The 22,918-nt window shown below is 37.8% G+C and overlaps 5 protein-coding genes across 7 annotated transcripts; 3 read left to right on the top strand and 2 right to left on the bottom strand.

Annotated features, from left to right (window-relative positions):
* Window positions 1-20: 20 nt before the first annotated feature.
* LOC124411909 (V-type proton ATPase 21 kDa proteolipid subunit-like) lies at window positions 21-2,291 on the bottom strand. Its single transcript, XM_046891447.1, has 5 exons — window positions 2,029-2,291; window positions 1,157-1,205; window positions 986-1,069; window positions 406-799; window positions 21-211 (listed from the first exon to the last, which is right to left on the bottom strand). Exons 1-5 carry the CDS (start codon window positions 2,087-2,089, stop codon window positions 188-190), a joined length of 612 nt encoding a protein of 203 aa, XP_046747403.1. The 5' UTR covers window positions 2,090-2,291; the 3' UTR covers window positions 21-187.
* Window positions 2,292-7,903: 5,612 nt separating this feature from the next.
* Window positions 7,904-9,253, top strand: LOC124411919. Its single transcript, XM_046891459.1, has 2 exons — window positions 7,904-7,935; window positions 8,413-9,253. Exon 2 carries the CDS (start codon window positions 8,468-8,470, stop codon window positions 8,792-8,794), a length of 327 nt encoding a protein of 108 aa, XP_046747415.1. The 5' UTR covers window positions 7,904-7,935; window positions 8,413-8,467; the 3' UTR covers window positions 8,795-9,253.
* Window positions 9,254-10,918: 1,665 nt separating this feature from the next.
* Window positions 10,919-14,853, top strand: LOC124411879 (SET and MYND domain-containing protein 4-like). 2 transcript variants are annotated; one of them, XM_046891392.1, is made up of 4 exons: window positions 10,919-11,036; window positions 11,240-12,170; window positions 12,568-13,186; window positions 13,286-14,853. In XM_046891392.1, exons 2-4 carry the CDS (start codon window positions 11,247-11,249, stop codon window positions 13,759-13,761), a joined length of 2,019 nt encoding a protein of 672 aa, XP_046747348.1. In that variant the 5' UTR covers window positions 10,919-11,036; window positions 11,240-11,246; the 3' UTR covers window positions 13,762-14,853. The 2 variants fall into 2 exon arrangements, with proteins under 2 accessions (XP_046747348.1, XP_046747347.1); XM_046891391.1 differs by having other exon boundaries at window positions 10,935-11,165.
* LOC124411877 (dynamin-1-like protein) lies at window positions 14,191-19,553 on the bottom strand. Of its 2 annotated transcripts, XM_046891386.1 has the most exons (9): window positions 19,298-19,553; window positions 17,826-18,390; window positions 17,374-17,621; window positions 16,724-17,254; window positions 16,366-16,551; window positions 15,954-16,103; window positions 15,782-15,884; window positions 15,467-15,678; window positions 14,191-15,283 (listed from the first exon to the last, which is right to left on the bottom strand). In XM_046891386.1, the coding sequence occupies exons 1-9, from the start codon at window positions 19,397-19,399 to the stop codon at window positions 15,227-15,229; spliced, it is 2,154 nt and encodes a 717-aa protein (XP_046747342.1). In that variant the 5' UTR covers window positions 19,400-19,553; the 3' UTR covers window positions 14,191-15,226. The 2 variants fall into 2 exon arrangements, with proteins under 2 accessions (XP_046747342.1, XP_046747341.1); XM_046891385.1 differs by having other exon boundaries at window positions 15,782-16,103.
* Window positions 19,554-19,978: 425 nt separating this feature from the next.
* On the top strand, window positions 19,979-22,758 carry LOC124411889 (WASH complex subunit 1-like). Its single transcript, XM_046891407.1, has 4 exons — window positions 19,979-20,306; window positions 20,622-20,751; window positions 20,938-21,493; window positions 21,866-22,758. Exons 1-4 carry the CDS (start codon window positions 20,285-20,287, stop codon window positions 22,664-22,666), a joined length of 1,509 nt encoding a protein of 502 aa, XP_046747363.1. The 5' UTR covers window positions 19,979-20,284; the 3' UTR covers window positions 22,667-22,758.
* The last annotated feature ends 160 nt before the right edge of the window (window positions 22,759-22,918 follow it).

Here is a 22,918-nt window from a genome sequence, read left to right as displayed (position 1 = left end):
AACCGTTCAAGATGACAGTATTCATTTGAAAGTTATATTGAGACGTATTTCATGGGTTTGTGTATGCATATAGGTAATATATACGTTTTTATACACATATTTGTATATACATAATTGCTGATATCGTTTATACGCCACATTTGGCCGTGATAAAGACCTTTGGCATATTTCACATCTGCATTTCGAATTACCCCATCGTTATCCTTGACGTCTGAAACAAACGAAATGAAAATATATCAAAATCTGGTAAGTTGTAGTTTCTTTCTTTCATTATTATTTTGCTCTTCGTGTCAGGAAGACATTTACAACCCTAAATCCAAGCATTCAAACGCCATCGTGTGCTGAATATCGAATAAAAATTCGATAACGATCTGAATTTAGTTGGATGCATAAAAATTAACGCACCATGTAAATACCGACGATCAAACCAAAGAGACCGATGGCAGAACCAAAAATCTCAATAATGAGGATCTTGACGAAGAGGGAGGCATTAGCGGCGTCTGAAATAGCTGCTCCTGAACCTACAATGCCGACAGCTATACCGCAGACCAAATTTACAAGCCCCACAGCAGTACCAGATCCAAACATTATATAGCCGGCCAGCCAATTGTTAGCTCTTTGAGAATCTGTCATGTTTACGACAGAGAATTCTTCAACGGAGTTAGACAGCACAATGGCAGTGATTAGACCGTAGATAGCCACAGCCTCACAGAATATAACGGAAATCAAGTTTTTCGTCTTTATACGTGGAGCTTTGACACCACCGCCAACTATTGATGTTCCGGTGGTATGAATACCCCTGAAAGAAATAAATACGAGTCACTAATGCTCTGTTGAAATTACAGCTGATATATGTTTATCCAAACTTTGAGAGATCAATAGGCCCAAGTTCAACACACCATAACCGAATTTGTTATTATGCATTTGAACCTTCTCACAAGATGTGGCAATTGAATGTGGTAATGAGTCTCAAGGTAATACTCACATCGCAGCTCCTACGACGGACAGAGCAACCGTCAGACCAATGCCAGTGGTTGCCCACATGTATGGCGAGGTTTCCTCGAGGAACCTGAGAAGAGAATGATTTTAGTCATCGAGGCAGTTGTGGAATACTGATTGAACTTGGTTGATGGAACATTGATGAAATGTTTCTTACCATGCTATACTGACTCGCTCTCCCTTGCCAGTCAATACGTGATACAAAACTGTGAAGAAAAAAAATGGTACTTATAAAAATTGAAAACTGTTCTAAGAGTAAATCTTGTAAAGTGGTGTATATGGATTGTGGTGGAAATTTATCATTTGATTTGCACCTGTCTGAATATTTATAGAGAAGACAAGTTTCCAGACAGCGAAAACTAGTGGTAATTTTCTTCTTTTTAGCTACGACTTGATGCTTGATTACTTTGTTAATGAAATCCATGAGTAAAAGAACTTGTATGTATCATACGGGAGATGAAATTGAATGAAAATGAGTAGTCGTTCATAGAGCATTGAAAAACGTTAAGAGTTTCGATTACTCGATTGAAAAATCCTTGCTAATTAATACTTATTGCGTGGCGATGGCTATAAGAAACATGAACAACGTTTATTAATTGAAAAGCAAACAACATGATCGTGACCTGGAGTAAACACGTGTAAAAATAGCAACGAATTTGAAAAGGGGGTGTGGCACTGGGCCTCCAAATATTTTGCTCATCAAATTTAAAGGAAAATTACAAAGATTTTTCAGAGTGAGATCAAACCCGAGGGGGCTGAGGAGATCAAGGTGGCGATGCGAAAGAGTAAGATCCTGATATAGAGGCAGGTAGGATTTTGGAATAATAAAAAGATAGCAGAGCAATGTCTCGAGTGTCGAGATTGCAGGTCTGAATCCGCGTGATTTGATGCAGTGGTAAGAAAGTCGTATGTACATTTTTTTTGTGTGTGTCTTTAGAACAGGTTTGTATTTCCCTTCTTTTGGTATCGTCAAACCCTTCGTCGTAGTTTCTGCGATAACGTTTAGGGAATATTTGTAAAATTGCAAACCTAAGACGGTGATGGTTGCCGTGGCGGTGCCAGCGAACGTGTATCCCAAATACGCCCTCATCTTTGGTCTCGTTACCTCGTTCTAACCGATAGAAAACACCCTCGTATTGGATCGAGATTGGCACTAATCTCGTCGATGGTCGATCGTCTTATTCGGTCGTCACTTTGGGATATACCGAACAAACCGATCCTCGCCGACGGTGGATATTTAACCAGACGGCGATACGAAAGAGTGAAGGCAGAAAACGACGACCCGTGTTGTCATGTGATGACCGTCGGCCATTGAGCATGTGACCATGAAGATCAGCCCGCGGACAATCCGTAAACCGACCGGTAACGAAGAGTGCAAACGATTTCCGCGCCCTCACGTGCACTTTTTATCAAACTATTCTAGATAGAACAAGTGTGACGTTTTAATCAGCGTTGACTTTTGATTTGTATTATGTGTGTTAAATTGTTAATTGTTAATTGAGTTGTGAAAAAACTAAGGCGTACGAAATGAGTAGCAAATATTCTTCAGCTGAAACACCTGTTTTAAAAAATCAACAAAATAACGATGAGGAATGATATAAAGTGTTGAAATTATGAAACTTGCCAAGGAATCCTTCCGTATGTCTATATTTAGTTTGTTAAAAAAAAATAATTGTTTCAGAATTAGAATGAACTGCTATGTAACCGTATAATTCAGTTTCACTATCTGGCAGTGAGGTTGAGCTTGCGGTAGCATCGATTGCTTACTGGGCATTCAAATGCGCGTTTGAAATTTGGACATCGGTTCATTATTAAATAATATATGAGATATGAGACTTTGTTCGAAAAATGACGTTTATACCGGTTTTATGAGCACTTCTTTTCGAATTTTTCACCAGCTAAACTTTAATGAAGTTATTTTTGCACATCACCATTTGTTTTCTTATTTAAAAAAAGAAAGGATTTAACTACTTACGAGTCTCATTATTGCTTTTACAACGATGTATGCTTAAAACTCTGAATAAAATATTCAAAAGTATCTTGAACAATTACCTTATTAAATCTTTTTTCTGCAATTCGAATGGTTGCAAGCGAAAGATGAATGAATATTTTCCCCTGATTTGAAAAATGTTTCGAATGAAACTATAAATCATCAAAAACTTTTCTGCTATTCAGACCACTTACTGAAATTTACGAAATTTTGGTTTCGCACGCATCGTTTAAAAAAATGCGAAATAATCGATTAATCGATTGATTTTTACTGATTCAATCGAGTCGTGCTCGATAATTTTTTGGGCTCGATTAATCGATGTATCGATTATTTTTAACTCAATGACGCTTCAATGATGTGGAATTCACTCTGCCTTGTACCGCATTCACATGATGTTCAACCTCATGCTATATCCACATGACGCGCTCAACAGATTCCCCTAGACTGATCGCAACAAGACCAGCATAGCTCACCACGCCTTCACTTGTTTTCTAATTATTCAATTATTATTCTCTTTAACGACGCTTGTTATTCTTCTTCTTCGCAATATAAGTCTATAGGCCTGAAGACGCGATAGATAACAGACGGAGCTCAATTTTGTGGATTTTGTTTTCGACACCAAAGAGAAACCTTCGACACGCACTACATATGTCACGAATATAGTTACTCAATGCTACAATAAAACATCAGCCACATGTTCCACGTAGGAAGATCACGTGCAATGCAATGATAATATGCTACTCTGTGACGAAATTTTGGCCATCAATGTATAGTTTCACTCTGATAATGATTACAGGGAACGCCGTTATTTGGTATATTTTTAGTAAAGTTGCGTTACTAGAAGTTTTATCTTCAGTATAAGCTGATCGTTACGTACAAGAATCCTCGTCAACCGCGGTGTAGTATAGGATCAATTATTTATCGATTCCATTTATTCGTGTTAACACCTTTCTGGTGTTAAATCACAAAAAGGTAAGAAGAGAAAAAGGACTCGATCTTTTCTCGTTACGTTTCTAGCACATCTCCACCAAACTTTATTTCAGGCAAATATTACATATCTTGTTCATGTGCAGGTAGAGCAGCCGTGTCGTAGTTTACCACTATAGAGTGTAGTGTTGTTTATCGTTGAGTGTGTTGAATGGTAGTATCCACGTGAGCAGCACTACAGTAATTTCACATATCTCTTGCAATCGGGGTTGGGAACGTGAGGAACGTTTATTATACGTACGTAAGTATTATACGTATTAATATGGGTCAAGTTCTTTTTGGCAACGCATTATACGCATTTAAAATGGCGCCTGCCCACCAAAATTCAAAATTTAAAAATATTTATATTCGTTTTAGTTGGCTTTTTTAACCAACAACTTTAAGTCGGAGTAACGGAGTAAAGAAAGTAATAAAGAGTAGATCGTGATACGCATTTTATTCTGTCTTGCTGAACTGGCAGTCAACTTTTCGTTCATAGAAATATCGATACATTTTGAATTTTGGCGGCAAAAAATTTAACGCGTATTATCATTGTTGACGGAAGTATAAATCTTTCGCCAATTTTAGCGGGTATACTTGAATATACATGTGTATTCCGTCAACGCTTGGAGCAATACGTACACGCTCAATTTGCGATAAATCTTTACCTATTATCCATTAGCTGTGTGGCAAAAAGAAAATTCCTCTTCCTGCATCAGTGCATGTGAAAAAATCCCAGGGTAATAATGTTTCTGGAAAACGCATGTCCGTAAATCATTTTTTCCAAATATGTATTTACCGATAAGTTGATATACCTGTTAAATACAGTACCTACTATACATGTAAAGTATAAAACCTCATTACACGTGTAGATTTCCAACCCTGCTTGCTCTGCTGCAGCTTTCCTAGTTTAATTTTTAGAGCTAATGGCTCATTTCAGAATATACTCTTTATCTGCTATGTGCTCTCCCTCATTCGCAGATGTAAATCAGTAAGGAGTGCATTGAAACGCTGGGGTGACCAGTTACCTCGGAATACCGGTGTAGGGTTAATTGAGCGATTATAACGAAACTTGACTGGTTTTTATCGAAACAGTACGAAAAATGGTTGTGAAATACGTAGTACTTGGTATACAAACATGTCACGTATTTACCCCTGGTCTTATCACTACGTGCATGCAATGGGATAGGCTAAATTGAGACATAACGTTTTTTTATTAGTGCATTTTGATAGTTTGTCTATTCAATTTAGACTCATCCGGTACGATTCTCCGTACTCCGGTACGGTCTGTGAATTGAAATTGCAGTGATTATTGTAATTTGCATACGATCTAAATGCGAGATTAGAATAAGCTATTTCGATTTGTAATAGATATCGTTTGTTTCCATACGTTTTGATCATAACATTCTCCCCAGATTAAAACTTGTACAATTGGTACGAAGTATGCATAGCTATACTAGGTCAGAATGAAACGTTATATTCGAGATGACGAGATGCAGGTATACCTTCGGAACACAAGGTCACTGATCTTTTATAGATCAGTGCGTAAGGTGGAGATGAACTGCACAGGTTAAAACATTTTAGACTATGTCGGATTGCGGAAGTGGCGGTGGAGACTGTGGAGGTGACTATGGTGGTGGAGACTCTGGGGGCGACTATGGTGGTGGAGACTGTGGAGGCGACTATGGGGGTGGAGACTCTGGAGGCGACTATGGTGGTGGAGACTATGGGGGTGGAGACTCTGGAGGCAATACTGACAATGGATCCTGTGGAGACAACCATTCTGGTGAACACTCTGTAGGCAATGCCGAGAATGGATGTTGTGGAGACAACCATTGTGGTGGACACTCTGGAGGCAATACCGAGAGTGGAGCCTGTGGAGACAACTGTCATGGTAAAGACAGTGGAGGTAATATTCTTGGTGACGAATTTTTTGGCGATTTCCTCCATCAAGGTCCAGATGTCTTCTTAGATGATCAAAATACCTACACGTACAGCCGTACTTACACCTCTTCACGCAGTCCTTATTACCATTCCCCGCGGAGAACTGTAGTAAGCGATTCTTCTGATTGCTCTTGCCCGAATAACAGCTCTGCAGTATGCACGATGATCGCGATGTCCCTGATTGTCGGCGTATTTGTCGTGTACGTTTTGTTACGTAGGTAGGCCTTAATGTTTTTGTATAGATATGTTGTGTCTGTGACGTCGAATGAAGATGTATGCACTTCAGTCAACGATGTGAACGGATTTCCGCTCGGTCAATTACAGTTCTCGTAACTATAAACCGCATCATGGTGAAGAAAGTCTACCGACTCCCTCAGGACCGGTTGTTACTGACCGCATTTAATATCACTTATTTTCGCCTTTATCAAAGTCTACCCATCATGAATGTAAAAATTCTGAGTATAAATATGTGAAAAAAATTCATATTTGTGAGACCTGATACAGCTCATTAGTCTAACTTCAAAACTGATTAAATGGTCCAGACGTGTTGAATTGAGATAAAAAAAAAAGGAAATCGTTCACAACGAAACGCAACAGAGACGTAAATATTTTTATATTAAGATGTATACTTATTGTTATCTGTAACGTTAAATACATAATTCTCACTTTGTGCCAGTAAACTTATATTAACGTACGAAAATTTCATATAGTAGTAATAACAGTCACACCCTTCGTCCTGTAGATTTTCACTGACAATTAACGCCGATCTATTTTCAATTAATACAAGGCGTTCAGCTAATAACGAAACAATGTTTGATAATATTTTAAAATATACAGGAAACAAGGTGTCAGATAACGAAGACTGGAAAACTCATTGTAGAATAGAATTATAGCACAGGTGCTGCGTTGCCACAAGTGATCTTCATTGCCGGCCTTATTGGGCACAATCACATTCCTGTAGGAATTCTTCCACGAATGCGAATTACTTTTAAACAACAATGGATCAAAATTTTTCTCAGGACACTTACATATTTTACCCCACAGTTTTGTATGCAAGTGAAACTATCGTATTTATATTAATTGGTGTGTTTATTTACACGATGTATATTACAGAAAATGTCTAAATAAATATTTTATTCAGTTTTAACAACTATATATCTTGATGCTTTGATCAATTTCTTTGACTATTTCTCCCATCGTTTATATCAAGAAAAAGATTACTTTTGTCGATCTGATGGACTTAGATTAACATTGCTGAATTTGGCTCAAATGAATTTGCATGTTCCCGTTCGTCATTCTATAGATTGGAATGACATTAGACTCTGCATTTTCTGGGTACATACGGTGAGCAATGGTAACATCAGTTCTTGTTGCCTCTACGTACCGACGGCCTGCCGACTTGATATCCGTGTGCAGGGATAGACGCAGAGGGCGCCGCTTGACGATGAATTTTTCTCGTTCATTTTCGGTTACAAAAAGTCCCGTAAGGCTATCAGTCTTTGCCAATTTTAGCGGATATACTTGAATATAAATGTGTCCTCCGCCGACGCTTGGAGCAATACGTATGTATGTACACGTTCAATTTGCGATACATTTTTACCTATTATTCTAGTAGCTGTGTGGCAAAAAGAGAATTCTTGTTCGTGCATCAGTTCATGTGAAAAAATCCCAGGGTAATAATGTTTCTGGAAAACGCATAACCGTAAATCATTTTCTCCAAATATGTATTTACCGATAAGTTGATATACCTGTCAAATACAGTAACTACTATACATGTAACGTTTAAAACCTCATTACACGTGTAGATTTCTAACCCTGCTTGCTCTGCTGCAGCTTTCCTAGTTTACTTTTTAGAGCTAATGGCTCATTTCAGAATATACTCTTTATCTGCTATGTTCTCTCCCTCATTCGCAGATGTAAATCAGTGAGGAGTGCAATAGAACGCTGGAAACGCTGGGGTGACCAGTTACCTTGGAATACCAGTGTAGGGTTAATTGAGCGATCATAACGAACCTTGACTGGTTTTTATTGAAAAGGTACGAAAAACCGGTTGTGAAATACGTAACAGTTGGAACACGAACATGTCGAGTATTTACCCTTTGGTCTTATTACTGTGTGCATGCAATGGCATAGGCTAGATTGAGACATAACGTTTTTTATTAGTGCATTCTTATAGTTTATCTATCGATTTAGACTCATCAGGCACGATACTAGTCTGTAAATTGAAATTGCAGTGATTATTGCAATTTGCATATGATTTAAATTTGAGATGGGAATAAGCTATTCCGATTTGTAATAGATATAGTTTGTTTCCATACGTTTTGATCATAACATTTTTCCTGGATTAAAACTCGTAGAATTGGTACGAAGTATGCATAACTCTATTAGGTCAGAATAAAACGTTATATTCAAGATGACGAGATGCAAGTATACCCTTGGTACACAAGGTCACTGATCTTTTTATAGATCAGTGCGTAAGGTAAAGATGAATTGCACAGGGTAAAACATTTTAGACTATGTCGGACTGCGGAGACGACTGCGGTGGTGGGGACTCTGGAGGTGGAGACTATGGTGGTGGAGACTCTGGAGGCCATACTGTCAGTGGATCCTGTGGAGACAACCATCATGGTGGACACTACGGAGGTAATACTGTCGGTGGATCCTGTGGAGACAACCATCATGGTGGACACTCTGGAGGTAATACCGAGAGTAGATCCTATGGACACGACTGTCATGGTAACGAAGGTGGAGGTGATATTCGTGGTGACGCAGCTTATGGCGATTACCTCCATCACCGCCCAGATGTCTTTTTCGATGATCAAAATACTTACACAACCAACCGTACTTACACCTCTTCACGCTTTCCTTATGACCGATCCACGCAGAGAGCTGTAGAAAACGGTCTTTCTTATTGCTGTAGCGTGATTAAATACACTGTGGTATTCACAATAATTGGGATGTGCGTAATTGGTCTCATACTTTTCTTGAACTTTACGTTACGCAGTTCTTAATGTTTTTCTCCAGGTATGTTATCTATGTTGACGTTGAATGAAGATGTATGCACTTCAGTCAACGATGTGAAAGGATTACCGCACGGTCGATTACAGTTCTCGTAACTATAAACCGTATCACGATGAACAAAGTCTACCGACTCCCTCAGATTCGGTCGTTACTGACTACGTTTAATATCACTTATTTTCGCCTTTATTAAAGTCTTCCCATCAGGAATGTGAAAATCCTGAGTATAAATATGTGAAAAAAATTCATATTTGTGAGACCTGATACAGCTCATTAGTCTAACTTCAAAACTGATTAAGGTGCTTATAAAGATGCGTTGTACACCTCGAAAACGCGGGCATGCAAAACTCCTATACCGGAGTATACTCCAGTGATCAGAGTGAAACTTGGGCAGTTGATGTCTTATTTTGGTAAAAAGTGGAGAAACTTTTTACTTTTTCAAAAGTTGATAAAAAATTTTACAGATTGGTTACCACCGACAGAAATTGGCCAAATTTTCACAGTTACACTGAATGGATTAAACTATCCGGTATGATGCCACTCGAGGGTGTGTCGCCAAAATGAGATTTGGGCCAGATGTGTTGAATTGAGATAAAAAAAGGAAATCGTTCACAACGAAACGCGACAGAGACGTAAATATTTTTATATTAAGATGTATACTTATTGTTATTTGTAACGTTAAATACATAATTCTCACTTTGTGCCAATGAACTTATTAACGTAAGAAAAATTGATATCGTAGTAATAACTAACACACTTTTCGTCGTGAAGATTTTTCACTGACAATTAACGCCGATCTATTTTCAATTAATACAAGGCATGCTCAGCTAATGACGAAATAATGTTTGATAATATGTTAAAATATACAGGTAACAAGAAGATTTCAGATAACGAAGACTGGAAAACTCATTGTAGAATAAAATTATAGCGCAGGCGCTACGTTGCGACAAGTGATCTTCATTGATGGCCTTATTGGGAACATTCACATTCCTGTAGGAATTGTTCCACGAATGCGAATTACTTTTAATCAAGAACTGATCAAAATTTTTCTCACGACGCTTACATATTTTACCGCATAGTTTTGTATGCAAGTGAAAATATCGTATTTATATTTATGTGTGTGTTTATTTACACGATGTATATTACAGAAAATGTCTAAATAAATATTTTATACAGTTTTAAATACTTTACGACTATGATTTCGTGTGATTGGCATGATCACCTCCCAAATTTTGCGTATGATAAGTCAGCAAAGCACACGAACGAAAGCTTTATAATCGCGTGCCAATCAAACGCGCGCCATTGCAGCTTATGCGACTATATTTCTGAAACAACGAACGTGCCAAGTTGGTAAAAATTATTTTCGCATATCTCTGGCTTTACAGGGCAACAGTATGATTAAAAAAACTGAATTTATGTCCATATGTATATTTGTACGTAATTTCGTAGCACAAAAAAGGCAAAAGAAAAAAAATCGTTCCTTGCAGTTGCGCTTCGTTGCGATACGACCCTGCGTAAGTGTTTCAATCGTGATCTTTGTATGCACGTAAATACATTGTACATACTATGTGGAATGACCCTGGTAACAGTGCCAAAAAAAACATTGTATGTATACGCCACATACTATTGTTCGGTTGAAGAACTAAAGCTTGCCAAGAAATATATATGTATGTACTTGCCCTCGTTTGTTTCGAGCGACTAAAATCACGTGATCAATGCGCAAGTCGTTCGAAATACGAATTACGATCGTACAAGTAAATTTTTCTTAACGGCTATTTGTTGGAAATGAGTTTCTAAAATACTAGATTGTTTATTCTGATGTCGAAAGCAAGCGTTTATCCGTAGTTTAGATATCGAGACGAAATGATCGAATTATTGCCGTTAGCTTGACTAGTTTCCCAAGTTCAAACTAAAATGCATTTTTCCTCGTCGTTAATAATCAGGATTCATAATAGGTGTGCGCTTGTGGTAAAGAAAACTAAAATTCATCCCGACGCAAATGAATCGTGAAGGAATATTTTGCGATGATTGCGATGAATTGACAAAAAGTCATCCGCGTGGAAAAAGATCGCACCTTTACCAGTTGAGGAAGATGAAAACGTGAAATCTAAAATTAGAGGTATATCTGTTTCGATAAAGTACATACGTACATATGTTCTGCAGTCAAAATAATATCAATTCAACGATCCCGCTAATAAATATAGTAATTCTAGCGGATAGAAATAGTTAAAATGTGTTCGAGAACTGGGTGAGTGATACCAAAAGAAAATTTAAATCTCTCGGTGTGCTTATATTGAGTTTGTTAAAAAAAATTTCTTTCAGAATTAGAATGAACAGCTATTTCGATACAGCTTATCGCTCCGCGACAGAGAGTGAATTTTTCGAAAAATTCGTCGACCAATCAAAGAGTGGAAACGCTAATAAAGTCATTGAAACAGTCCGAGAGATCCCCGAGCTTCGTAACTGGACAATAAAAGAATTCTATCGAGCAAAAAGTAATGAAGAGGCTGAGAAATTTCTAATTCAAGCTGCTGAAACGGATAAAATTGATGAAAAAATGTCCCGACTTACGAAGGCGGTATTTTCGGCCAATATTAATGACTCTAAAGTCTTTCTGGCTGCTCTGATGGACCGTATTCGTTGCTCGTTCGCGGCTGAATATTTTCAAAAATGTTTGGAGGATTGTCAACACATGTCTTCAGTATTGAGTGAAAAATTAATCCCAATTTTAAACGAGAGAGACCATCAAATCTACAAAATGGAATGTTTGTCTTATGAAACAAGGTGTCTAAAAATCTTAGGAGATACAGAAAAGGCAAAAATTTTAGCCAGAGAAGGTATAAGGGAAGCAAAACACTTCTTTCAAAGTATAAAACAACAAGGGGGGGAGGAAATTAACGATGAAAAAAAGTTGGAAAGACTTTCTCCGTTTCTCGGCGTTTTGAATGAAAAACAAAGCCACAGTAGAACATCCGATGGTCAAAAAGATGATCAAATATCTATCCCCAGAGTTTTGGGTAAACAAAATGAAAAGTTACAGAGCTGTTCAGACGCCGTAGCCCTCCGGTATGATGAGACAAAGGGCAGGCATTTGGTCGCTACAAGGAATATAAAAACTGGCAGTGTTTTGATAGTTGACGAGCCTTTTGCTTGGAGCACTGACGAAGCAATGCTCCAAAGTAACTGCCTTCATTGCCACAAGTCGTTAGAGTCTATGGAGACTGTTAAAATACCATGTCGCAATTGCCAAACAGTGAGTAATCGCTCAAATATGCCACAGAAATTAAAATTCCAAATGAGAATTCTATGTTGGACCTTTACAAGTTTTAGTCTTAATTTTTTCTGAGAACCGGATTGCTTTAAAAATTTTCCCAACAGAAATCAAGCCTGAATATATGACAAAAAAAATTACTGTTTTTTCTGAAATTCCATTGTAATAAATCATCGCCGAGATCCCAGAGTTTTTCACAACTTTGTTTAACACTTTAGAATATTTCATCAAATGTTAGCAAGACGATTTTTCGCTATAACAGTATCGACTTCTTTCCTAAAAAATAAAAAACATTACATTAACGAGGAGAAATAGTATGACAACAATTACGCAAGATAATATTGATAATGAAAATGTTGATAATAAGGATAATTTTCAGGTAAATTATTGTTCGGAGGAATGTAGAATAGAATCGTGGGAAAAGTATCATCGCTGGGAGTGTACAGTCTTTGATTATTTTTATAGTATGAAGCAAATACAAAGTTCACGACTTTTGTTAGCGTATAGAGCAACCGTTTTGCTTGCGACACGAAACGTGGATGTAGAGAAAGACGATAAACTGAGTGCTGACTTAAAAAAGTATCATTCTAACAATGAAACCAATAAAAAAAGACTAGAAATTGGATTAAATAAAGAATATGACCCGATGGATTATTGCACCGTTTATTCACTGGAAACGAATTCCAAAGATATCGACCCAAAGGTGAATCTTATGCATGCATTACACAGCATACTTCTAGCTAAATGTTTCAGATACGTGTCCACCAAAATATTACCAAAAATTGAAATTGGCGACGACGAAGAACATATTTTAGCTACGGCAACCCTTCGCCATTTGCAAGCAATAAATTCCAATGCATACGAGATAGTCGAAAATGTTTTGGATAAGGGCACCAAAGTCTGGGAACCAAAAACTGTTGGTGGAGCAATTTATGCAACGGTCAGCTTGACAAATCACAGCTGTCACCCGAATGTGGTTCGCCATAGTTATCCTAGAGGTAAATTTTGACAATTTATCTGAAATAATTGGAATTGAATCAATGATATAAGACTACAAATATAGCGTCGAAATTTCATTGTGCAATTTTACATTCAAGGAAACGTCGTTGTACGAGCTATACGCTTCATTCCAAAGGGCACAGAAATTTTGGATTGTTACGGGCCGCATTTTCTACGCGACATTAAATCAGAGAGGCGTAACTACCTCCTCGAAAAATACAATTTTAATTGCAACTGCGAAGCTTGCAGCAAGAATTTGTCACTACCACTTCCAGATTTCTTGTACAAATGTAAAAAATGTTTCCAGATTTGTGAAAAGTTACAAAATTCTTGCTCAAAGTGTGCTACCAGAATTGATAGAGCAAAAACGAGTAAGATTGTCAACGAATCTGTCCGACAAAGATTGATAGCGATTCAAAATATGTCGGATGGAAATCATAAGGCCGCTTTGCCGATATTGTTGCATCACGCTGAGCTAGTTGATAAAATGATTTCGGATTTTAGCATGGAGGCTGTTAGAACTCAGCAAGCATTAATACAATGTTTCAATAGTGTAGGTTGCACATCTAAGTGAAGTAGTTTGTTTCTTGGGTTTTGTTTTTGAATAAACAACAGATGATGTGTTAGTTAAACTATAGAAAATTAAGTTGAAAAAAAAAAACGGTCAAACGTTTTTAATATTACTGCTTATGATTTATTATTGGATTCACACTCATCATACTTGGAATTGTCTAAAAAAAAAAAAAAAAAAGAGGAAAAGAAAAAACAAAAATAAATTTGAAAAAAAAAAAATATATATATATATGTATAGAAGAGGAAAAAAAATCGCCTAACAATAATATCTAAGAAAAATCAATTATGGATAATAATTAAAAACAGTACAATTGTAGAATCAAAGAATTTTTTGTTCGAGTATATGAAGATAAACGAACGACAAGAATATAGTAGCGATCTTTGGATTTTTTGGGCAGTAATTCTGTCTTTCTTTTTTTTCCGTCGAGACTTTCACTGTGTTTTTCTTAAATATATTTACAAAGTTTAAGCGTGGCAGAAAGTCAAACTTCTGTCCAACTCTTTTTATGTACATACATGAACAAATTTAAGAGAGAATAAAAAAAAAAGAAGGAAAACCATCGATATTTGCCTTTCGAAATTTCGAATTTTGCTGTAATACCTTGGTCATAAAATGATAGTTATAGTTAGTTTTTTTTATATCGCGAAAAATGTTTGCAGATCTCTTCCAATTTGCAGGAAAAAGATTTGAACTGAAATTTTGAAAATTTATAAATCACAAAGAATTTCAGAATTTAACACAGACAGCGATAATAGCCTATATAGATGAATTCGACGTGCTTTTTATAACTTGGAACCGTTTAAAAATTAATGCATGATTACCGGGACGTGCGCGCGTTTCCTATTACCTAGTTTTTCGTAATAATTGTATACGTCATTTTTATACAATAGTACAATAAACATCATTAACAATTAGAATCAATTAAAAATATAATAATTAATACAGCGACTACCATTGTACATGTATACCTCGATGCCTATGTCAGATATACATTTGACACTCATGTTTCATCCCCAAGTAAGAATTCACACGAAATTGCAGTCAATAACTACGCCATAACTACGAATGATAACAATAAGTAAGACGGGGGGGGGAGGGAAAAAAATATATATATAAAAAAAAAGAAAAGCTCCCTGAAACAAAAATATACAGCTGATTCTATTTTCCATGCGAAGTTTTTCACTCTTTGTTTTTACAAATACCCTTGACATTTACTCGGATACCGTAATCTGATTTCTTAAATCGTGCATGCGAAGAACTTGAAACTTTGCAAATCTATGAATTGCATACTCGAGCAGTTTTCAGGATATTGAATATAACCGCTTGAAAAACAGAATCGTTTGATTCAACAGGCAAATGGCATTAATTTAATCAATTACCGGCGTATGTCCAGACGCAAGTGATATACCTATTTGTAACTAGCATTTCTGCACCTGTGCATTTCTCATGCGACTAGTGACGATGATCACCACATATGTGTCTCACGAATCTCACTTATGATGTGCCCAGCCTTTGTTAGTGCCTGTAAATGATATAAATATAATTATACACCATTCTTCAGTGACCGAATAATTGTATGAATTATGTATCCATTATCCTTAAAGCGGGTCTCTCGATCACGGTTCACGTTTCGAGACTCCCACGTGAAGGAACGATAATATTTGTGAAAAAAATAAATAAATAAATAAATAAAAAATTGACGCACTTTGAGCATATCAGCAGCTTCCCTACGCCTCACGGCGATGTGTTCGCTTTCATTAAGTAACGACTCAATGTGGTCAGTTTTGTACAGGTGAGTAACCAACTCGCTCTGTAGATTGTCCTTAACGTAGTTAACGAGGAAATGCATAACAGCCTTCGGTACGCTGTCCTGAATTGATTTTCTTACTATGTAAAAATACGACTTGATCAGACGCTCTGAAAAGTACAAAGTAATATTCGTTATTTACAGTTGAACAAGAAAAACGGTAGGAGAATTGAAAAACAAAGATCAAGGCAGTGATCGTTCCACATTTCTCACCGATCACATCGCAGTCACGTTGCTCACGATCACTAAGCTTGCGAGAAGTTTGCATCGGAACTTCTGGAAGTAGATTTACTGGTTTTTGCTGAGGCGATCCCCGCTGTAAATCCGAAACAGAATTTGGGCTAGGTGTAGGATTAGGAGTGGGACTTCCATCCCTATATCTTACTGGAGATCCATCGATGGAGTTGCCGCTTATCGATTCAGACTTTACTTGCGGCAGCAAGTTGCTCAGCAGCCAATGATTTGCCTGCGCCTCTTTACTTTGTTCGTTATTAAATACCGGTAGCTCCTCACGATTGTTGACTGCTTTTTGATTCTAACAAAATATCATTTTCAGAGCTTTTAACGGGACGAAAATATTTGATTGACTGTGGTTGATCAAAAAATTTTTCAACCAACAAGGGGAAAAAAAAAAAAAAAAAAAACCGTATGTTTTGAGAACGATGAAATTTTCTCACAATTCTGTTCAGGAAAATTTAATTGTTGATAAACAGTAGAAAAGATTATTAATAAATATAAGTACAAAAATAGAAAATTGTTCAAATTAAAGCAAGAATGGATCACCAATTTATGCTCACTTGTTCAGAAGGTAGAATTGTACTGCTTGTAGAAATATTTGAAGAAGTAGATATATGTCTTTTACTGGGTCTCACTTGATCCGCTTCTGCATTCTTTAATAATGAAGAGACTAGTGCCGCATCTTTGTGAAAATCTGGGTGTTTGGTATTGATGTAAGCAAGCTCGATAGCGACTAAGTTCTCCACCTTGTAAACAAATTCTCTTGGTTAATCATAACAAGTGACCAAATAAGAGAGGAACACAGTCATTACAAATAAGGTAAGTCGTTCAGGTGAGTCATAGTGAAATTGATGTCAATGCTGCAATTTCACATTACGCACACGAAAGTTGCATGTAAGGTATTTGAAATATCTTCACCATAGCATTAGTTGTGGGTAATCGTCGACGTAGAAGATGCGTAACAACGTCGACGATGCGTTCATGCAGTTTTGGAAAACGAAGCATTTCCTGTTGAACTTCGGTACCGCAATGTTGAATGATTCTCTGCATCTCTTCGTGAACTAGTTCGACGCAGCGTTGCGAAGGCTCCTCGAGTCTCCTGATCTGTCGCTTGACCAGAAGTTCAAACGAGACCTCGGGAACAAAGAGAGCCGGTCTGGGACCTGTGGCGTTTCGAATTGCAGTCAAAATATCCATCCTAGTTAGACCGGCCAGTGGATGAATGGAATCTAGTGTTCGTCCGAATGTCTCATGAAATATATAGCAGATACGAGCACCTCCGCAGAGTTCGGTTGTCTCTATATTTCTCGCCGTTCCCTCAATCGTTGAACAGTAACTGCTCGCAAACTTGGTTATTATCTGAAGCAGCGTCTGGCTTTTATCTCCCACATCCTCTCCGTACGAGTTCAAAAGTGTTTGGAACTGGGAGACCATCACATTCACACGTGTCTGTTGATTGAAAAAATAATTGTTACCTGACCGAAGTTCCTTTTGTTCCTTTGTTGAAGAACAAAGAAAGGGTATCAGATTTACACGCTTTCCTGACTAACAATGTAGCGAAGGCTTACTTTTAAATCAGGAAGGCAATCACGAATATGATGCATTAAAAGTCTGTTCAGGGTTTTTGCCAAGTAAGGAGTGCCGTTTCTGTTTGCCAAAGTTGGATATTTTCTTTGGAGGAAGGCAGCTTCGTCCTTAAGAGCGTCCTGGATACTCTTGTTATTCATTATGTCTTGCTGCGAACGATTTACAACTCCGATGATCCCCAGCTTCACAGGAATCACCCGTCCGCACAGGATATCAATCGCATCCGTTCCTCAAACCCAAAATAACAAGCGACTCTCAAGCAAGGTTGCATAAACGAATGATAAAATAATTCTAAGACAAGCACAATTGCTCCGGACAAATTTGTGGATCAAGGTTGGCTCGCCAAATTAATTCTTAAGCTTAGCCCCAGTTTAGCAGATGAAAAAAAAGAAAGAAATACGGTTCTAATTTACTATTCAGTTGATCAAATTACCAGCATCCATCAGATCCAGTTTAGTAACAACTGCGAGTGTCCTCCTACCATCGGGATCGACGTCTTTGCTCAGTTTGAGACTTTCGCTGGTCGCCATGTCAGTGTTTGCCGTTACAACGGCTAATATTATGGAATTTGGATTGCAAATGTGTTTCAGAACCAAGTTTTTGATTTGCGCCTCAATGTCCTCGGGCTGATCGCCAACGGGTACCTTAGTGATCCCTGGCAGGTCGACGAGTGTCAAATTTACAACCGAGGTTGAATAAACCTTCAGGTTAATCGGCTCCGGACAAATTCCCTTGTTCGATCCAGCCATCCGATTCGTTTCGGCCTCAATTTCCAACCTGATATCATCGAAGTTTGTAAATATTTTATTTTTAGTGTGCAAAAACACACCCCACTCGTCAAGGTTGAGCGTTCCATCTTCGGCTGTTCTATGCTCTCTGTCGTCCTTCGGGGCATAAACAAGCTGAAGAATCAACGGCCTACGAGTCACTATACCAGTCCCTCTTGGCAGAAACGATCGGCCGACCAAACTCTCTATGACGGACGATTTTCCGGAGCTCTGTGTACAATCGAAACCATATCGTCAAACATATATTCTTATTTCATTTGTCGGATATTCTCTTGATTTTCAAATGAGAGCATGTATGGATAACACAAGGGAATTGGAAAAGATGATTGATCATAGAAATAAACACTTTCCCAAACTATTTGTGACTGCGAGGTTTTCCGTAGCTCTGTTCATGATAGAAAATTTTTCATCAAATTAGATTTATAATAATTTATCTGCACTTTTAACGACTCTTAAACTCTAGAAAATTTTTTTATCATAGCGTGAAATAGGGATTAACATTTTTATCTTCAAAAATCATTGACCATCACTAAATGATTAATATCAGACATTGGTGGTAAAAGAAAAGTAATTTAGTACTAGGTCAACATTTTTTTTTCAAAGTATCACTTGTGTGTTAATTTGACAATTGTAGAAATAGAAAAATAGTTTTTGCTGGATTCTGATAAGAAAATAGAATTTTACAAAAAATTGCAGCAATTTTTTTTATAAAAGTAGTCGTTAAGGTGGACGAGTAACTTGGACATTGGGGGTAAGAAAAAAAATAAAAAATAAAAAATAAAAAAAACTATGTTTCCTTTCATCACAGGTCTCATCGCCAGAAAATAAATTCAGCTGTTAAAGAAATGATAAAACTGGTAAAAATCATCGACAAAAATAGAAACATTTTTAAATGATAGCAGTTTTAATGAGTGAGGTGAAATACATCGAGTGAAACATTCTTGGAATTCGAAATATAATTGATATCGACAATAAGCAGGATTACGATTTAAGATAAAGGGTGAAGGATCCGAGGGCGAGATCGTGTGTTTAAGAAAGGAACGCGAGACTGTCTGAATCAATGGTTTAAAAAGTACCGACACATTGTCAATAGAGTATAGGTGAAATTATAATTAACCTGTGTTCCGAGAACGACGATTTGAGGCAATTGTATGGCGTCAGCACCAACGGTGTTGAATACATCTTGGAGTTTATTTATCACTGGAATAAGGGCCTCCATGATCGTAGACGACGAGGTTAAGAGTAGTCGATGGATAACACGATCTCAGTGCAGATTAACGGAGCCTGAAATTCCAGCCACCCGACGAAATTACAAGCCAAAGATCGATCGGAGGAGCGAGGATACTGCGATTCCAACAGTTACGAGCATCTACACCACCGTCTGAAAAATCGATGGATTACAGTATAATTTTACAGAAACTAAAACCTGAGCGGTTTCTGCATCGAACGTTGACGAATTCGAAACCTCTCATAAGCCAAGCGCTGCCCTTTTTTTCAACTCACTAAGTACTACCGTTTAATCCGCCGGCTGAATTCACTCGGCGAGGAATCGTCAAGCCGCCATCTTTACTCTCCTCAAGGCGGTCGATTGCGAATTGGATCGCGAACGGGTTCGAAGTACGGCCGTTATTTTGAAATTTAATTGCAAGTCTTATGCGCTGGAAGAAGCCGCGATTAGAATTGCGGAAATGATTTTACGATTATATTTTCTTCTCTCATTCTCCTACGCATTCGATCGGCAGCCGCCTCGGTATTTAAATTCGATTCAAAAGTGGGCAAAGAATAGCGATTTTTGGTTACTTTTTGACGGACGGAACGGAACCTAACCTAACCTAACCTGATAAAGAATTAATGGGCGTAAAGCACCGTAAAGTGACAGAATGGCAGTTGTTCGTCTATGCAGACGATATGCAGTAGCACTTGTTTCGAATGGTTTAAACCAGATTTTTGATATGCGAGAGTTTACAGCGATGAATTAATAGTTCGCGATTGTCGTTGAACTTTAATACATTTTTCGGGAAAGCACCCGGCGCGGCGTCGGAGTGATATTTGGATAAATCGTCGTTTGTTTCTATGAAAATTTGATCTGGTGAAATCAGGAGAAATGCAGGGGCAGATAGAAATTGGTAATAATGATACATTAAGCGTACTTTTTATCGGTTTCGTGCTATTTATACTCAGAAATCATTTATTCACATTGTTTTAAACTGATTCGAAAGATAGATGCGATTTCTAAAAAAATTCATTTGAACGCAGATTATAATGTTATGAAAAATATTGCGTTTTTAAAAAGAACGTCTATGGATGGATAAAGTTACAGAATCGTATGATTTTTATTACTCCTTAAATACCAAATGACAATAACATTCAAAATTATAATTATTCAAACAAACAATTATTCTCGCTTTGGGAAAGTTTTAACTTTCAGCATCGTGTTTCAGGTGTGATTCCGCACGATTTGAGACAAGAGGAAACCATAGTCCAGATTGCAGAAGCGTTGGATTCGCTTAACTCTGCCGTAGAAAGTATATTTGGCTGTATAGACGAGCGGTTATCGGAAAATACTAAAAGGTATTTAAAACAAAGTTGTCTCTGTTCTTTCGGCATGAAATGCAATTGCATAGTTCAAATCTGGTCTCTACTCTCAGAGCTTGAAGAAAGAAACAAATTATCGATATCATTCTTGCAAGGTATAAAAAAAAGAAACTAACGGTAGAAAAATATACCAAAAAACTCATCTTCGATAAATTGTTACAGATTAGCAGGGATAAAAAGTCGCGCCGTAAAACTTCAGGGAAGATTGGACCACCTGCAAAACAATCTAAGCATGAAAGCAGTGAAGCTATACTCTGCAGCAAAATATCCTTCGAATCATGTTTACAGAGAGTATCCGCTGGCTCTAAAACTGCCAATTACAAAGGAAGATAAACCGCCGAGCGTCTATAAGAGCCCGGTTCCCATAGCGCAGCAGTTGAATTCGCAAAATATGGTCACCGAAAAGTCAAAGGGTGGACGATGGAATGTCGACATCAACATACAAGAGAAACTACAATTTTATCATGTCAAAAGTAAAACGAATAAAGGCAAGGGCTCTGGACATTCCAGAGCTGTTCCCGTTAGACCAACTTCTGTCAGTTCGCTACTGCTACACGACGCCAAAGACAATCAGTATGGAAAACTTCCCTCAAAAAGTCTGGCGTCGGCTAACGACAAGAGGGAAATCGAAGACGCTCCTACTTCGATATTGCAATCATGGCACACCAATGATTTAGAATCACCATCAAATTACTTCTATGCTCCAACGTTGGGCGAAGTACGTTTTTTAAGATTTATACTAACGACTGAATTTAGTTTAAAAGATATGAAATTTGTAACTGTTTTAGAATCTGCTACTAATTTTTATACAAAGATACTGACCACTAATTTCAGTGGATATTTAAAAAGATATTGTAATTTCACTTCGTTACTTTGGTTTGGGAATGAAAAAATTACGAGTACAAATAAGTTGGAATGCTTGAATCGAGTAGATTCACTTTCCACTTGCACACATCAACTAAGAACTTGAATTTGGTATAAGAATTTATTCGCTTGGTGATAAATACCACGCGATCGATGTTTAAAATTTCAAAATTACCGCAGCATTTATAAAGAATTAATTATACGATTAAACCGTTTGTGTTTTCAGGTTCCGCAGATAAACGTGCCTCTCACTCTCCCCGACCTGCCAGGAATAGTCGATGACGAACGTTTTGTCCTTGATCTATACAGTCAGAGTCCAATTGCTCCATCTTCGGTGGTAACAACACCTACTGTGAACCTGCCCTTACCACCAGCTACGTCTGGTTCTAGCCTCGATACAACTATGGAATCTCAAAACAGTAGAGAAAATGAACCTAGCCTTCCAAATTTGAGCCTACCAAGCATATCGTCGGAGCAAAATCCTCCACCGCCGCCACCTCCGGTTGAGATCAGTAACGTATCTCAACCGGGTCCACCACCCCCTCCTCCTCCCAATCCCCCAGCGCAGTCTATCTCGACACTTCAACCACCACGTTCTGCTCCTCCACCTCCTCCGCCTCCTCCTCCACTTATTGAACCTCCAAAATCATCGGTTACGAAAGAAACAAAAACAAAGTCTGTTAAATCTGTTCCAAATGTCGATCAGGTCGACAATCGGTCTAGTCTAATGGCTGCTATACGTGACGCGGGTGGAGTTGGTAGAGCAAAATTAAGGAACGCAGCGCGTAAGGATGAAAATACGGATAAATGGTCTTCCGCTTCTGTTGGTGGCGATTTAATGGCAGATTTACACAATAAATTGTCACTCAGACGGAAAGGTATTTCCGGCACAGCTACCGGCGCATTGGGCAGAATGTCCGCCATGATTCCTCCACCTCCGAAACCAAACGAGTCTGCTACTTCGGAGCGAAATTCTGCCGCCAGTGAGCAAGATTCGCAACCAGATACCGACGATTGGGAGGAATGATGGACTTAGATTGCTGCTTGAAGCTTCCTTCGTCATTGTATAAAAACGTACATAGAGAGTGATAAAATATATATTCTAACGATAATGATAAACATAAGGAAGAAGATGTTCTCTTTGCTGTCGTGTACATAATTCAGTCTGTTGTTATAGCCGTAATTTCTGAATTAATTTCCCACAATTTCAGCTGAAAGCTGGTCAGTTTTAACAATTACGGTACTTTATGTATTGGTAAATTGATACAAGAAAAGGTCA

Source organism: Diprion similis, chromosome 10, assembly GCF_021155765.1.
Source record: "Diprion similis isolate iyDipSimi1 chromosome 10, iyDipSimi1.1, whole genome shotgun sequence".
Taxonomy (NCBI): domain Eukaryota; kingdom Metazoa; phylum Arthropoda; class Insecta; order Hymenoptera; family Diprionidae; genus Diprion; species Diprion similis.
This window is presented reverse-complemented; position numbering and strand designations above follow the sequence as displayed.

Coding starts and splice junctions, on each gene's coding strand:
- LOC124411879 (XM_046891391.1), top strand. Junction 12,171..12,567: donor CATGTCGCAATTGCCAAACA/GTGAGTAATCGC, acceptor GATAATTTTCAG/GTAAATTATTGTTCGGAGGA. Junction 13,187..13,285: donor TCGCCATAGTTATCCTAGAG/GTAAATTTTGAC, acceptor TTTACATTCAAG/GAAACGTCGTTGTACGAGCT.
- LOC124411889 (XM_046891407.1), top strand. CDS start 20,285: ATGCAGGGGCAGATAGAAATTG. Junction 20,752..20,937: donor TTATCGGAAAATACTAAAAG/GTATTTAAAACA, acceptor AAATTGTTACAG/ATTAGCAGGGATAAAAAGTC. Junction 21,494..21,865: donor ATGCTCCAACGTTGGGCGAA/GTACGTTTTTTA, acceptor TTGTGTTTTCAG/GTTCCGCAGATAAACGTGCC.
- LOC124411877 (XM_046891385.1), bottom strand. CDS start 19,399: ATGGAGGCCCTTATTCCAGTGATAAATAAACTCCAAGATGTATTCAAC. Junction 16,552..16,723: donor TACCCACAACTAATGCTATG/GTGAAGATATTT, acceptor TTTGTTTACAAG/GTGGAGAACTTAGTCGCTAT. Junction 16,104..16,365: donor CAATTCTACCTTCTGAACAA/GTGAGCATAAAT, acceptor ATATTTTGTTAG/AATCAAAAAGCAGTCAACAA.
- LOC124411919 (XM_046891459.1), top strand. CDS start 8,468: ATGGTGGTGGAGACTCTGGAGGCCATACTGTCAGTGGATCCTGTGGAG.
- LOC124411909 (XM_046891447.1), bottom strand. CDS start 2,089: ATGAGGGCGTATTTGGGATACACGTTCGCTGGCACCGCCACGGCAACC. Junction 1,206..2,028: donor GGCAACCATCACCGTCTTAG/GTTTGCAATTTT, acceptor TTTTCTTCACAG/TTTTGTATCACGTATTGACT. Junction 212..405: donor TGATCGTCGGTATTTACATG/GTGCGTTAATTT, acceptor CGTTTGTTTCAG/ACGTCAAGGATAACGATGGG.